This window comes from Lineus longissimus, chromosome 2, assembly GCF_910592395.1.
Source record: "Lineus longissimus chromosome 2, tnLinLong1.2, whole genome shotgun sequence".
NCBI classification, from domain to species: Eukaryota; Metazoa; Nemertea; class Pilidiophora; order Heteronemertea; family Lineidae; genus Lineus; species Lineus longissimus.
The window spans coordinates 8,931,458-8,948,288 of record NC_088309.1 but is presented as its reverse complement, the minus strand read 5'-3'; the positions used below and the strand labels follow the sequence as shown (position 1 = coordinate 8,948,288).

Genomic DNA, 16,831 nt, shown 5'->3' with positions numbered 1-16,831 from the left:
TGTCTCCAGTGACACTTCGGTCAATGTTCCCTTGAGAGTGGAGCCATGCTTCAAGTACTTGTGGTGCTGCTGCCCACTTGACATCTGTAGATGGCGCCGGGCTCTTTACCACCTGACACCCACCAAAACCGAAACACTATCAAATCTATCAGCTTAATAGTAACCTATCTCAAATGGTTTCAACATATTATTTCATACAACAACAGAATGTGTATCAATATTTTCAGAACACTCAGATATGTTATCTTACGAATTATTGCTATCACAAATAACACAGTAAAAAGCTAACGCAGGTGGAGTTGAGCTAATGCCAACTTTGGTATCCATAATATTTCAGAAAACACATCCCAATGCCCCTGATGGCACATTTTTAAACATCAGCCAAGTTTTAAGTTTCACTTTGTGAGGCTCCTCAAAATATCTTTTTGTAATTCTAGCATAGTCTATACTGAATGAACTCCACTCTGGCTGACACCATTAAACTAACCTTTCAAGGTTTCAACAAAGTTAGCACCTCATCTGTTGATTTACTTTTTGCAGGATGATTGCTGTGATGATTCATTGGTTAGCCGAAATTCAAATCTATTTGCACCGCAATGTAATGATTATTACCACCAAAGAATGGGTGTTTAATTTCCCAAATAAGATGTTGATGGAAAGGAGAGGAATCAGTTGCATGTGTTGTGTGGAGACAGAATGCAAAAAGGCTGCCTACACTCCATGCAACGAGCCTTTAATGTGCTAAGCCATCATCAAGCTAAAAATGGTAACAGGCATGATAGGGATGGTGGAGGACATTTTCAAATAAAAGATGTCTGTTGCTGTGTTTACTTTAAAAGGCAATGTTCATATGACTGTATTTAGATAGCATTCTTTTTAAGAACTTGAGGGTTAAACTGATAATTGCCTCTCAAACAATATAGCACATTAATTGTAATGATGGCCACTTAAGCACAACCTGTCACAACCAGCACAGGAACCAAGTGGAATTTGTTATCATTTACTTGCATGATTACATGTGTTTAATGATGGTAAATGACTGTCAGGCTGATGAGGTTGTCAAACTGGACAATTTTGAGCGGGTCTTCAAATGAGAAGATGATTATGGCGGTAGGATAGTTGGTTAATTGTGTTTGTTTGTAGTGCATTGAGGTGCTTACATGCAGATTCACCATATGAGTGTGATCATGGCAGGATGAAGCAACTTGGCCTGTCATAGACTCTTTTATGTGAATTTTGTCTGTGTGTACCAATTTTGGTGTGGTGTGAACGGTTTCAACCAGGGGTGTTCTGATAGTTTTCTGACCATTAATTTCTGTTGGTGGAAATATTTCCATTAATCTCAATTATTTCAACTGCTTAAAACTGTAATGTGAATCTTTTACACTTTATTGACACTCAATGATGTATTCACTCGACCTTAATTAGGTCGTAATCATGAAAAAATGACCCATAATTTGATTTTAAATTGTTGAACTTTTCAATCCAGCATGATGAACAAATGAAACCCATTATTTACAAAACAATCATAATGTTTTTCTTTTTTCATTTGATTATTAGGTAATAAAATATACATGTTTTTATCTTCTATTAGTCGCTTTGGTGCTACAGTATTTAAGGCAGTGTTCATGAGTCAAACTGGCAGTTAGCGATCATACGCCTCTGGCAAGTGTAGGTATCCATAACTAAAGAAACATTGCTATGAAATGGGTGCCTATAATAACAGTGCGTGCAAACCCAATATAATAATGATCTTAAAACATGCCGATGATACTGGAGACTTAGACAAACATGTACTTTTATTGATAGCTATCTAGAAAAACACGCAAAGTATAGATTAATTATAGTGTCACTTAACCCTGCCATCAACTTGTATGTACGCTTGCAGCGAAAGGGTGTGTCCTGGAGCCTTTTGAAATTGACTTTCTCATGAAATAACACAGTTTCTGATGTCATGTTAGCTTTTATCTCAATTTTGATTTTCGTTCAGTGGGGCGTTTTCAGCTTCAGTTACAGCAATATTTTTTTCAAACAAAACATGTTAATATTTTTTCAAAGGAAAATTTCCTATTTTACTCTTTATCATAATACTAAAATTGTAGGCAATTATTTTTAATTGATTGTGTACAGTTTTTTTGCTTGGGTGTGACAAAAGTACATGGTTTCTGTGAGGGTATTATTTCAACTGGGGCTTGCATCATTTTCTAAATACTCGGCTGATATTTGTAGAGTGGGTTTGATTCTATAATTACGATTCTCAATTTAAAGGTTAAATTCTCGTTTGATGACTCTGAGAGCATTTAATTTGTAGTTTGAACAGATAATACTAGATACATCTGTATTTGATTTGTGCGCGTGACTCACTTGCAGCTGTTGAGAACTCTCCAATCTGAAAAGATGACTTGTGCTGACTGCTGCTGTTTTGACTTTTGGAACCTGACCTGCGCATGCCCCACCCATGCTTCCTGCAAATCAAAATAATTGGTCACAAATGAACAGTCTCTTGACGGTTCAAACCTGGTATGATTTCATAGTCGTAGAGTCTTTCGTTCCGTATCTGCTGATTCCATTAGTGTACACTGAAATGAATTCTACACCGTAACCAAACTACACACCGTTCCTCTGGTGCGCCGTGGCACCATGTTCAGCCGAGAGAAATCATTCCAATAAAATAGTGTAGGGTGAGCGTGTTGACTAATCTAGAGGATATTCCAATGGGATGGCCTGATTATGGGTTTCATTTTGCTCAACCTAGGGCGGGATAAGGGGGATATGAGACAGCAGGCAAGTGTTTAGGTATTCATTACTAGGGATTACTGGTAGAACTCTGGAGACACTAGGGTTGGATTGATCGTTGATAAGGTTGGGTATGTGTCGCGGATAGTGACAGAGGTGGGTTAGGAGAAGAAAAAAGGCTGTTTTATATTTGATTGGAAATACCAGAGACTTGCCCATTTCTGAATTGATCTCAGACAGGAAGTTTGTTTTTTTTTTACTTCATTTTTGCTGTTGAAATGAGGCTAACCTTTCATGAAGAAATAGACCTCTTCCACCTGCTAGTAGAAAAGGAGACGGGTTTGGGGTTCCGTTCAGAAATTTGTTATTCAGAAAAGACCTAAACAATAGCCCGCAACATAATTTGAAGGTGAAATAAATGACTGAGATGAAGAGACTAAATGACCAAATGGACAAAACATTTGCCAACATTACTTCACTTGCGGAAAACTATTTATCAACTCAGTTCTGAAATGCGTGGGTTTTATCACCCGTGTTGGTATCATCACACTATCTTCATTCCTGGCTAGAAACTCTTGCTTTCGTACTTTGCAAGGTAAAACTCTCACAAGAGACAAAAAGCTACGCGATAAAGACTTAAGGGCTTCTCATGTTCATCTTTAATATTCTTTACAGTTTAGTTTCAGGTTAAAAGTGGCTTGTAGTCCAAGTCCCTTTGTTTTCCAATGGCATGGTGTGCTCAAGTCATTAGCCAGTCCTTTTTCACTAATCAGACATGAGCTCTTGACATTGGAGGCACCTTTTTCCAGAACTTGTTATTGCTGGAGCAGACTCAAATTTCGCTGTAATAAATATCTGTTAATCCTACCTAGTTCTTCCAACCATTTGTTTGGCTTCGCTTCAAAGTTTTTAAAAAGTGGAGAAAAACCTGTTAGTCTTTTGTTTCGCAGTAGATCATTTAGTGTTCCATGATAAATCTTGACTTGTGAGAGGCGATTTTTCATGCTAACATGGCCTATCAAGTTGTTCTTAGAAAAGTCTTTCTTAAAGCGTTGCATCATGACGCATTTGTCTCTATGTTCTTGAAAACTTATGACAAGTAAGACACTACTTTACTTCATCTTCTCTGTTCGTTAAGTGCCTAATTTTCTGTCATGGAGTGGCTGGTCTCGGGTGGATCACTCTTTGCATGCGACGTACCATTTTGTTCTTTCAACAGAACGGATCATCCTCTAAAGGAGTAATTCTTTATCTTTCTTTCAGACTCATGTGATAGTCTGTTGTTCGATGACGATGGACCAGGATAAATTTGATGCCACCTTGTACATTCCTGATGGGAAAAATTCGAAAGAATGAATCCACTCACAAAGTGTAGGCCATCAGTTTGAATAGTTGCTACTTCTGCTTATGTAACAATGGAGACAAAGCCTTTGATCATATGTAGGCCTATAGGACGGTGTAATGTTGCACTCTTCAGCACATAAGCCTTTGACAGTTAGAAGTACTTGTACTCTGTAAATGTCAGCCATTTTTTCTCAGCAAGTTTAAAGAAGCAGGCCAGGTGCCTTTAGAAGTATCGGGTTAATAAGAAGATTAGTTATAGGGGGACACTAAAGGCATTTTACTTTGGTATTCATAACCTGAGTAAACAAGATCAATAACACAACGAAAAACATAGAGAGATATTTTTAGCTCAGCTGAAAAGCTGAGCTATTCATATGAGTAAATGGTAGAATGAGTGTCCGTCTGTCTGTCTGTCTGTCTGTCTGTCTGTCTGTCTGTCTGTCTGTCTGTCCGTTAAACAGGCACGTTTCAAAACTATGGCGGATAGGCGATAGATTTTCCCTCTGAGGCGTTGAGACCCTTCAGGACTCCTGAATAGACCAAATGTGGGTCCGGCAGGATGAGCGGTTTGGCCACTAGGTGGCACCAAGCGAAATTTTCCAAAAACTTTTCCAGCAGCTGATTTCTCAGTTGGGGATCATGAATCAAATCTAATTTTATAGAGCAAAGCTTTCTCTTTCATTATCAATAGGCGTAGTTCATGAATTTTCACCAGGTGGTGTTACTGGCGCAATTTAGTGAGCACCCCCAAGAAGAGCATTTTAAATTTCGCGCGAGTTATCCCACGTCCAATCACACATGCAGCGAACGTCACGTCTCGAGTCTGCGCAGTTCAGACGTAAGGAGACCATGCTATGGAATAGATCGCGTTCTGTCAATTCAGAGGTAAGTTCTCATTAAATTCACAATTTCATAGGCGATAATATTTGGCTGCTTGTGTTATTGCATGTTGATGACATTAGGGAAGGCTTGGATTGTTTAATTGGATGTGATTAATTTGAAATAGTTCGTCGATGATCGTTGAAAAACGATCTGCGAAATGCAGCTTGGTTGGTTGGTCTGAGAAACGATGTCAAAGTATGGCTTTAAATCATGGATTTCTCAACAAATAACTCTTGTCACATAGCAGAACTAATGTGAATAAACAAGACAATAATAAACATCGTTCTGATATCATCGGGTAAGGTTGCCAATGTACATAAACAGTGTAATTGAGGATCGACGCCAGCGATTTGAAATGTCAACAAACAGTTAATGCGATATGATACACACTGACACTTGCACACTGTACATAGCACAATGCTTCAAACGGGGCCGATTCATCACTCTTATCACAATGTATTCCCAATCATATCAATGAACTTCCTTGATCATTCGGCCCTAGCGCCTTATCAGTTGTTGTTGGCCTTGTATTTGATATAAAACTTGGCTAGCTTACCTATTCTATCAAAATTAAAATGTTATCTCCTCATCATGTTTTGCAGGACAGGAATGATCTGCAGCTGCATTTGAACATATTTGGTGACTACATCTCAAAGATGACCAAGAGAGAGGATCGAGCTATGACTTTGCACATCCCATCGACTTCGGTGTTCACCAGTGCAATCATCAGAAGAGCCAGGCAATTCTAGTATTCAAGTATTTCATTCTGTAATACTTACCTCAAAATTTACTAAATAAAGAAAACCGCATGTGGCAGTTGGTTAAAAAAATCAAGTCTATCTGTTTAAAGTTTTTACTTGCTATCATTATTATCAACATTTCAATGGTGGCATTCTGCTAAGGTTTGTTAAGAGTTTCACTTGACTTAAGCAGGGTGTACACTAGTAAAATATTAGCAACATTTTACCAACATTTTACCAACATTTTACCAACATTTTACCAACATTTTTACAACAATTTTGCAACAAGCCCTTCAAGGCCCTGTGTTCACTAGCAACAAAATTGCAACAAATTAGCAACATTTTTACAACATGTTGGTAAATTGTTGCAAACTTTTTAGTGGGAACAAAGGGAAATAGGTATTTTGGAGGGAAAATGGATGATTCCAAGGAGAGAAGATGTGTTTTGAGTGCTTCTGCAGCAATTTTAGCTGTCATTGTTGAGAGACGGAAGAGGCGGCGAAATAACCAAAGAGAATATGGACCAGGCCCTGGATCAAAATGAGGGTGGATGATGGGGCATACCACTGCCTGTTAAGGCCGCGTATCCATAGGGTATGCCCTTGTGTAGTGTGGCGTTATGGCGTAACAGCCTTGTGACCTGGCACTATGCCCCGAGTCTCCATTGGATATTCCTTTTTGGTCATGTAGGCCTTTGTAGTCCTCATTTCGCAGCGGTCAATCGCGTTTATCCGCACGCTGTCATTATTTCAGAAGACAATTTCTTATGAATATTGAAAATGAAAATACAAGTAACTTGTATTTTCACTTGCAACATCAAATTGACATGTACATGTATATAAAACCTGACTTTTAAGCAACAAATTACAGGTTCGTGCTTGTTATGATAATCATCAGTTTCGGGATCCCAGAGTAGTTCCCGTTGATGAACCTCTTGAATTAATTTCGCCTCAGACATTGCTTCCGTGTTGTTCACTCGCAAAAGAATGGACATGTTCAATCCCAATATGGGCCTATATTCCCAATCCACAGTGCATATATGCCCGCAATGTGACACGGCATAACCTATGGGAACGATCAATAACACCAACGAAGGTTCATTGTCCGTGTGGCGCGCCAGGCGGTAAAAAGGGAATGTTGTGCAGGGCACGGAACAGCCTATGGATACGCAGCCTAAAGGAGTTGCGGCTGACTGACAAGCCGTCACACAAAAACTTCTAGAAAAGGTTTCATCACCCTACGAAGCAAGACACTCACTTGAGAGTTGCTATACCTGCTTCTTGTTCAAGTCACATGAACTCCGGTAGATCACATGACGCAAATCCTATTTCTGATTGGCTGAAGAGTTTGCAACATTTTTACAACATGCAACAAAGAATTGCATTGCATTTAATTTGCAACAATTTTACAACATGTTGTAAGACGCGTTTTGCTCTGTACACACTACGCAACATTTTTTGCAACATTTGTTGCAACTGGAAATGTAAAAATGTTGCTAATATTTTACTAGTGTACATAGGCCTTTAGGCAATAATAGAGTTGGGTAGAGCATTTTGTTAATGTTACCCTTTTAGTTAGGGAAACTGGTGCCTTCTGCATTAGATGGACCCCACTAACTCATCTGTCAGACCGGCCTCACACGTCGGCAGTAGAGTTTAAGGTCCAGTCTGCGAGATTTACCTATTTCTACCCAGCCAAAAGCGGGTGATTGGGCTCGTCTCTCCATGTGATTCAATTCGCATGGATTCTTGTGTCCCGGTGCTGAAAGGATCCCTCCACAAGGGCAGACTACATCCGGTGGCACTGAAGTATGGAAGAAAGACAGAAGACGACCAATTTGCGAAAAGGATCATCATCATCATCATCATGGTAACAGCTGAGGATGAATCATGTTGCTGTGTGTAGAATTGATGGTCCAATATAGGTTAAGTTATCTGTTTGCGCACACATTGCAAGGGTGGAGCTTGCTTGAAGTAGATTGCGCCAGTCTACCGTAATTCACTGTTACACATCCAGAAGCTAATATCCTTAGGCTTTGAGTCCTTAGTTTAGTAGAGTTTGACGAGTAATGTAATATATACGAACAACGCAGCAACAACTCAGCTGAGCGCCAGGCCCTTGGGCCTCTTGTATATCATAGGTACATCTAATTCTAACAACCATTCAATGTGTCCCCCGGGTCTTCTTTGATTTGACCTACTTTTCAAGGTCACAGAGGTCGAATGTACTGTAAATTTTCCATTTTGGGGAAATTGTAATTGCTTGGACCTACATCAAACCTAACACTACATGACACAATACCATGCTCTTTATCCATCTTTCCTCCACATGAGGTGAGCACAATGGCCCTGGCCATTTCATTTAACTGGCAAGGAGCCAAGCAGTTTTGAATATTCGCGGGAAAATATTTCGTACTTGTAAATGAGGCTATGACAATGAGTATTCATGTTTCGGTAAATATTTTCATACGATGATTTCACCCGAATTATGATCACGATTGAGGAATGAACAGTGGCATAATTATGTCAACCAAAAACATTGGTACCGTAGTGAACGCAAAAGGATATCAAATACCATGGAGCATGCCATTTTCATGCATAATGAACTAAACACCGGGAAGATATTAATGATATTAACTCAGCTGAGCGCCAGGCCCTTGGGCCTCTTGTTATTATTCATAAATGCTCTTCCAGAGGTATCCAGTGTTTGTTAAGATGCGCTCCGATATAAAAACTCTTGTTCTTCTTGTACGGCGCGGTATTGGCAGTATCATATAATGTCTGTAACCGTTATACCAACCAGGACACTTATATGTGTTTTAATATGATTTCATGTCAAGTGGACTTAGTTATCACAATATTGATATGCATCAAGTAGAGTTGGAATTACTTATTCAGATGCCAGCGGTGAAATATATACCATCTCTTGTCTGATAACACTCTAGATGAGGTGCTGATGGAGTGACTCTTCATACGCTCTTGAAGTTGGAATATATGAGTTATGGCAATGAATAACGTTATTCAGACATCTTTAGCGGCCACAACGCTGCGCAGACCTAGGGGTGTTTTTCGATGATAAACAAAGTGAGACGAGGACGATTACTTACTTCTTTCATTGGATTTTGACAGCTCTTATAAGCATCTCATGTGGATATGGTTTTGTAGGGCAAGACTTCTTGTGGTGTAGGTGATTTCGGGTGTTTTATTTGATTGGGTGAGCATACATGTTCGCTGTTATAAATAAATACTATGTGTACATGTATGATATATTTGGGACTTTTGATTGGGATGTGTGGCTAGGATTGTTGAACTTTGTCAGCGTTTTCTTTTGACTTCGTGCACCATCGACACCTTACCAGATTTGACCTAAATTTTTCGGATATTCTCGAAATAGATTTTGTGCTCATAGTGAGTGAATCATCTATGTGTATGTCTTCAGGAAAAACTTGGTAAATCCAAGGGATTTTTAATGACTGCCATTGAGACTACTGACGATTCTTGTTGGATCACGTCTTTTGAGCATCATGGAAAAAGAGGAGCCAAACCAACCAGAGGCCAACGCCACAACAAGTGGCTTTTGGTGGATTGATGATGTCATTATTCAGATGTTCCAGTATGTGTTGGAAGTTTGCATGGATTTCGTCAATGGCTTATTTGACTGAGAGAATAAAGCTTCTACTTTGTTTCGAAAACTTGTAAAAGTGCAATATGGCTTCTTGCTGTCTTTTACGAAATACTTTTTCATTTGGAGTTTTCCATTACGGTTACTACAGGCTGAAAATTCTGGTGTTGTCCTATTTGTTTTAATGTATCAACTTTTCCTGCAAGGATGCTCCAGGTAATTTCTGTGGCAAGAATTGTGGTATTATGATAAAATAAGTGTCTTTGTGACGTGTGACTTCGAGAAAGAAGGAACAACTACTAATTCAGTTAAACCTAAAACCTAAGGATATAAATGTAAAGAAAAGGTGAGGTATTTTTGCTTGTGCCAAGTGGATGAACATCACTTTTACCATTAGTCAGACAAAAGGACATGAAATTCGTAAAAATTCCCATTAGTGATATCTCAAGGAGCCCAAGGCAAATTGGGGGAAAAACCTACAAAAATCATCTGAAAGATAACTCTGCTTCTTAATTTAATTTTTACTCGTTCATTTGTGGTTGGTTGTTGTGAACCCATTGTTCTTGGATTGGAGAAGTTCACCTATACGGTGACATTTTCTCGGCACAACTGCTGCAGGAAAGAGTATGCTAATGGATTTGATTAGGATTGTTTAGGTGGAAACATTGGCTAATTTTTCAGATTTTTAGCTTATTTCTTTGTCTCTTGAGGCTATTAATGGAACTTCTAAGATGTTTTATTAGCATTTCTTCAACATCTGAGTCACTTTAGGCCCAATATGTAGAATAGAAGGAATGAAGATGAAAATGAAGTCAACACAATTTGCGAAACACTTCTTCCCACGATGCTTTTAGATGCCAGCAGGTGGAAGAATAAAAAATTATATTTGGCTTTCTTGTGTTATTGTTGGACGCGCTACAATTTTCCTCTATATATGTTTTCTACCAACAGATTGGTGTGTACTGCATTCTTTCTGCATGTTGACTGCATTTTGATGTTGGCCAATTTTTCAAGAGGGGGATATTGGTTCTTATGGGTGCTGACAGTTGGATTTGGGTGGTATCTTTAACAGACTATAAGCGAGAAATCTGTGGTCGTTATAGGTGTATTTTGTTGTACATGTATTGGTCGGTACTTGTATTTGTCAGTATTTATAAGCTTGAGGTAGATCTTTATACCGCTTTGGGGAATCCACTGTTCTTTCATTGCATCCAAAAGTCATCTATTAAAACACTACATGCCTACTCGCAATACAGTGTAGTATCATTTCTTTATAGTGACATGGTATCATTTCTTTATATACTGGTAGTGACATAGTGTTATTTCTTTTTATTAACAATAAAGAACAATAAGAATCGCCCACCAACATGCCCAGATATTTTCCCTTCTTTTTTAGCCTGGATGTATTTGTTCTGTGTGCCAGCCTCAAAAGACATTTCCATCAACAATTCTTTATTGCTGGTGTCACTAACATTTATGTTTTATATATAGCAGTTTCCCCAACATTTGTGAAAAATAGCTTATCTCTGTTTTTCTTTCTCTTTGTAGGTATCAGATGCTGGCTCGGATCTTTTCATAACGAATACACCAAAAAGTAAGCATTGTTTTCATTTCTTTTCCAAGATTCTATTGTGAAAGAGCAATGATTACACACAGGGCTCTGGGGCTTTTCAAGAACGATCTCTTTTTCTTTATCGCAAGATGCTATATAGCCTTATGGATTCTTGTTGTACGATAGAATCTGCTGCACTGAAATGTCATTTTTTTGGCAAGATAGGAGGCTAAGTTGCATATTCTTGTTCTATAATAGTAGAGACTGTTTAACTGAAAGTGTCCCTTTTCTTTATCACAAGAATTATTACTAGTTGGGTGAAGTTAGTCATGTGTCGGTCACACCCACTGTGTCTCTCTTGACTGATTATAATCTGTTGTTTTTGGCTTTGATTGACTGCCAGTCCTCATCCAAAATTTATCTTTTGTTGGGGAAGCAGTTCCAGCTGCCAGTAAAAGTCGTCTATGTAAAAACAGGAGCCTGGTATCATCCTTCTTCTTGTTGCTTCACTTAATACCATGGTGGATAAAAACTGGATGAGGGCAATTAGCTGATGGTTAGGTGAAGTTACACAGGGCATGTCTGCAGATCACCTGGTTACAACCAGAGGTTCCTGAAGTCAAAGCAAGAGGTTTTTTTGGTAATATGCAAGTCCTCAGTATACTGGGCATTGCACCATTGCCAACTCAATTAAACTACTGACATTATGACCATGAATTTGTTGGTACAAGTTGACCAAGTGTCCCTGGAGCAACAAAATAGATTGGCCAGTCTAGTGTGATTGATTCCTGGCTTGAAAATGGACCCCCTGAGTCTTTACACATGATGAACCTGGGGACCGACTAAACCCAAGCCCTATCTACCATATTTAGAATTTATCAAGTTAGATCGCCGGTTTGAGAGTTAGTTCTCGTCTGGTGGAGCTCTTGTAACGAGCGATTTAAGCTATTATGTGGTCCCAGTGTGCCCGATGAAAATCTAAGAGAATTTTGATGATTTATTAGGGCTTTAGGAAAGTGGACACAAAAGTCATTGTGAGCATTTGAGAAATTATTGAATTAGTTCGGTGCGATCGTAATGGGAGCTGGAGGATTGTGGGTATTTCGTGGATTTAGTCGGTGAAGTATTGCACTGTGATAGCCAGCTCTGCAGGATCATGTTGCAAGCGGCGAGTCAATTTAATCATCCCGCTGTGATGTATCTTTGAATTCTGTCCTCGGGGGTGGACCCAATTGATGGTTATTTTATGCCCATGTTTCATCCATGCGTGAGATAAAATGGATTAATTCCGCCTCTAGACGAAGATGTCCCATCACCGTGGGGAATGGAGATAAAAACGTTACCACGTAACAAATGATTTGACTCGGGATACCAACCTCATCAAGACACTTTTACTGTGTGAACTTTATCAGGGTTTAGGAGGCTCATGGTGACAGCTCTGGCATTAGTGGGGATTACTCAAAGACCAGAACAGTGCGAAGATCATGGCTCCTTGTCACGAATACGGATTCCACGCCTTTGTGTCGTCTCGGGGAAGTCGATCAGACAACCGAGCTAACAATCCTGTGACACTTTTTTGCCATTTCGCACATCTTATCAGTGGGTAATGAAATTGCGGCATGCATGAGAGAATCTAATTGCGAGAATTTCCTTGTTCCATTTCGCTGTCAAGCAAGAAACTCCGCTAATATTGATTGTTTTTTCTGCGATGCCGGCTGATAATCAGTGTCTCTATCCAGAAACTTGTCAGTCCTTGTTCAGTGTGGTATACACCGTCTACTCGTTCTTCAACGCGACATGCCGCCAGCTGTGGGCTTGTTCTGTGGTGTAAAGTCATTTCGGTATTAGTGTTCGATATTGCATAAAAAGCTGGGCGCTTTTTCTGGCTTCTTGGTGGTATAACGGAAATTGTTTTCTTGACTTTTTCACTGCTGCTTTTTATCATGAGGTCTATTTGAAAAAGTGTTGTTCATTTGCAACATTTCTCAGGTAATTCCCTATTGATACAAATTTGATATTGGTAGCTTGAGAAAAGGACAGAATATACTGTAGGTCCTTAGTGACTTTGATAGTTTAATATGTCAACATTATCTATAGTACTCGCGCCGCAAAGTCTTGGATGACTGATTTCTGTTTTCAGGACCTGGTGATGAAAAATTTGTTCGAATAAAAAACACCTAGGATTGTTTGGGTTCACAGTATGCAATGCAGTATAGGAAGTGTGTACATCATGACATGTGCATTTCTCCTTTAATTCTCTAGCCATGGTTCTAAATGAAATTCACCATTTAATGAAATTGAGTAAACCAAATTTCAAAGTCCCTAATAGAATCACCTCAGCTTTCAAACACAACTAAAAAGCTGTGTATCAGCCATGATGTGGTAAAAATGGCCATTATCCGTGTGACCTACGGGACATCGAATATCGATAATATGGTTATAGTGTCCAGAACACCCCTTGATCTAATATTCCTTTTACGGTTGGAAAACATTGGCGCAATGCTATGAATGATAATTGGAGTTATGTGTCACCAAGGGAGAAGATAGATATGTCATTGGGCCTGACTGATGGATAATTCTAGCCCGAGCACATCGGGAAAGAAACCACACATGAATTACATGGTTTTTATTGCGATCCTGTATTTGTGTGGCTGGCGGCTTTTTCTGTCTTCTTTATGATGCTTGTTCAAAACCAGTTGATTAATGGGGAAATGGGACTGCGATATTGGCAAAAAATACATCTGTATAGCCGGGATTTATGGTAAGCTTTTGTAAGCTGAGTATCAAAGGAGTTGGTGTGTGTTTCTCTGACGCGTTAGAAACCAATGGGGGCTTCTACTATTTGTTTATGCGACATTGTAATAGAAACCCAATGTAGTCTGCCTCTGTTTGCTCATGCGACATGCTAGAAACCAAATGGAGGCGCTACCATTTGTTTGTGTGGCATGATAGAAGCCTAAAGGTTGTGGCTGCATCTAACACGGCCACCAATGATCTTCCAACATGGCATTTTTGTGTTTTGAACATGTTGATTAACAACAGTAGCAGCCTCTATTTGATCTCTATCTTTATTTTATAAACAACAGTAGGAGCCTCTATTAGATCTCCATATTTATTGATAAACAACAGTAGCAGCCTCTGTTGGATATCTTCCATGTTGATTAAAAGACAGTAGCAGCCTCTGTTGAGTCTCTATCTTTATTGATTAACAACAGTTGTAGTCTCCTTTGAGCCTTTAACGTGCCGGGAAAAAAACAGTAGCAGTCTCTAACGTATCAATAAACAACAGTAGCAGTCTCTAACGTATCGATAAACAACAGTAGCAGTCTCTAACGTATCGATAAACAACAGTAGCAGTCTCTATTGAGTTTTAACTTGCGGATGAACAACAGTAGCGGCCTGTATCAGATTTGTAAGGTGTCTAGATTTGCGGGTCAATCCAGCCATGTTGTGCACTACCATAGGACTTGGTATTTGTTTTAGGACTTTGCAGATCGATTCCTGGGGTATCTGAACCCTTTCAGGTCATGATGTTATTGGGTGCTTGATCATATTTGTCATATGATTAAAGATACCTATCTCCACTCACATTCAACCTGAAGACACTTACAGTTGGAGTCAGAATGCTAAATATAACAGCAACTGTGTCAAGTAGCCTTTTACCAATAACTCAGCTGAAGCCGCCGTGAATGAGGTGGCTCATCACAACCTCAGGTTGAGATAACATCAAGAGCTAAGCTAATGAAAACCTAAGTATTGGGTGTAATGAAAGAAGATGCAAATATTATTGCACGGATCATTATGGTGTATGAGATGAGTTCCTTATAGAAAAAACCCAGATAAAGGTATCCTGATCTTTTGGATCTCCTTCCAAGGGATGTATCTGAGGCGAGGCTTGTGAAATGACTGGAATTGGGGATGTTTGTACCATTTACTGAAGGCTGGTGGTGGAAATTCTGCCAGTTTATGATGATTGGCTGTTCTTCAGTTAGCCATTGCCTCAGGTCTTCAGGCTTTACAAGTGGAACTTACGAAAGTTGTCTTAGGTGAAATGTAAGGTAAATCCAGATACGGAAATGTGACAAATGCTTCAAAACAGCATCAGTGGTTCGATGCAGTCTTGACACCCTGTCCTCCCTGGTTACTATGCTACTCTTTAGTGATTGATAAATAATCCAAGGGGTTAATAACCCCGGCATATAATACGTACACACAGACTGTCATATCGTGTGTCGTGGCTTTGAAATATTCATCATGTGTCTTTTTCTAGCGTAAACCGCCAATACAAGACATAATAGCAGCTAATTGATTGATCACTAGCTGCTTGCTCATGCAGTTGTTATTTCATGTCATAAGCAATTATGTGCAATTCAGGACTATTGTGGCATCGCCATTGTTCTTGCTAAGTATACAAACTATACCGCAACATTTAGTTGATTAATATTTGATTTTGCTTTGTGATTCGTAGGAAAGTAATCAAAATATACTGTTCATTCGGTTATTATACACTTAACTGGTGTATTCAGTCACGGTTATTTCGTGTGGGGAAACCATTTGAGCTTTTATGTTGCTGGATTAGATCCTGGGACTTGCGCTGTGGACGATAAAAGGTGAACAGAGATATTTGGGTGCGATTCAGAATGACCAGTACTGACCTATTTGGATTTTGAAGATGGGTTAGTTGATCATGTAGAAGCAAAAAATGCCAATTGAGCAACCAGGCCTGATTGTCTATTGGCAGTATGCTTCCTCATCTCTTTAGACCAGTCTAATGTTTCTCAAACTTCTTGTCTTTGCAGGGGAAAACAATAATAATAGTGTACCGCTAATCAACGGTACGAGCAGCCGTAAGAGTTGTAGTCCCAGTCCGGCAGCTAAAGGTCCTCCGCCGCCATTAGTGCGGGAACCTTGCAAGCAGCCGTCAGCGAGTCCGTTAACCAGTGGCAGTAGTGTGTGCAGTAATAGCAGCAGTCAGGGAGGCTGCCATAGTCGTAGTAATAGTAGAGGTACGAGTAGGCCAAGTAGTCGGCCGAATAGTGCTGTGACGTATAATCATCTACGAAAGCCTGATCCACTTATAGACCGGGAACATACACCACAAAATAGTCGACCTCCTGGTTGGCATCCAAGGTAAGTCACTTAAATTCTAGGTACATGTTTTGGCCCAGTAAGGTGGCCACATTGTAATTCAAGTTCATTATCAAAACTTGGTGGACAGGTATGCTCTGATGGCCAGAACTGAAGGAGTCAGATCCTGTTTGTCATCTGTCCAGAGTGTGACCAATTGCTCAATCAGTACCTTATGTACACAATCTTCAAATTCTTATCAAAGATGACTAAATAAAAATCATCACAATTTATCCTACTTTAAGATGTTTGGAATCAGTATATGAAAAGTTTCTCTTATAAATCGATATTTGCTTTGGCCAAAACTAGTACAAGGAACTAAAAAAGTCATTAACTCTATGTTCATTTCTCATCTCTTTACAGGACGTCAACGCCCAACCACCTAAAGCCGCATATCTCACGAAGTCCAGTCCCTCATCCCCATCACAATAGTCATACTCCAACATTCTCTCATCCTCCGCCACAGCAGTTACATCCTCATCTACCTCCGCCGCCCCACCATAATATGTTTGCGCAGCCTCTGGCAGCACCTCATCTAAATCAACAACCACTGCCGACGCCGCCTCCACGAGGACCCTTTGGGGTCGAAAATATACAAATTCCACCACCACCACCACCACCTCCAAATACAAGTAAGTGTAATTTACCATTTTCTATGTTGAGACGTTTAAATAGGAGTTATCTTTTTGCTTGTCATGATTTGTGTTTCAGTTCACGAGTTCTCTCTTGAACGAAGAGCAAGTTTGTTCCTTGATTCACCACATGTGAACCGTAGTAGTGACAGGTGAATTCCTCTGGACCTGTGAGATAATGCTGTGGCTTATTGGTT

General features: G+C 39.6%; 1 protein-coding gene and 1 long non-coding RNA gene across 7 annotated transcripts in view; both read left to right on the top strand.

The window, feature by feature from the left end:
• LOC135482534 (autism susceptibility gene 2 protein-like) overlaps positions 1–16,831 on the top strand; it is a 157,606-nt gene that overhangs the window by 117,713 nt on the left and 23,062 nt on the right. For all 6 annotated transcript variants that reach the window (XM_064762642.1, XM_064762641.1, XM_064762640.1 and 3 more), the window contains exons 6-8: positions 10,872–10,917; positions 15,675–16,005; positions 16,366–16,634. In XM_064762642.1, coding sequence (XP_064618712.1) covers positions 10,872–10,917; positions 15,675–16,005; positions 16,366–16,634 — 646 coding nt within the window. The remainder of the gene's footprint in view (positions 1–10,871; positions 10,918–15,674; positions 16,006–16,365; positions 16,635–16,831) is intronic.
• Positions 4,814–5,796, top strand: LOC135482536 (uncharacterized). The gene is made up of 2 exons (XR_010446232.1): positions 4,814–4,965; positions 5,565–5,796. It is a non-coding gene; the product is annotated as an uncharacterized LOC135482536 (long non-coding RNA).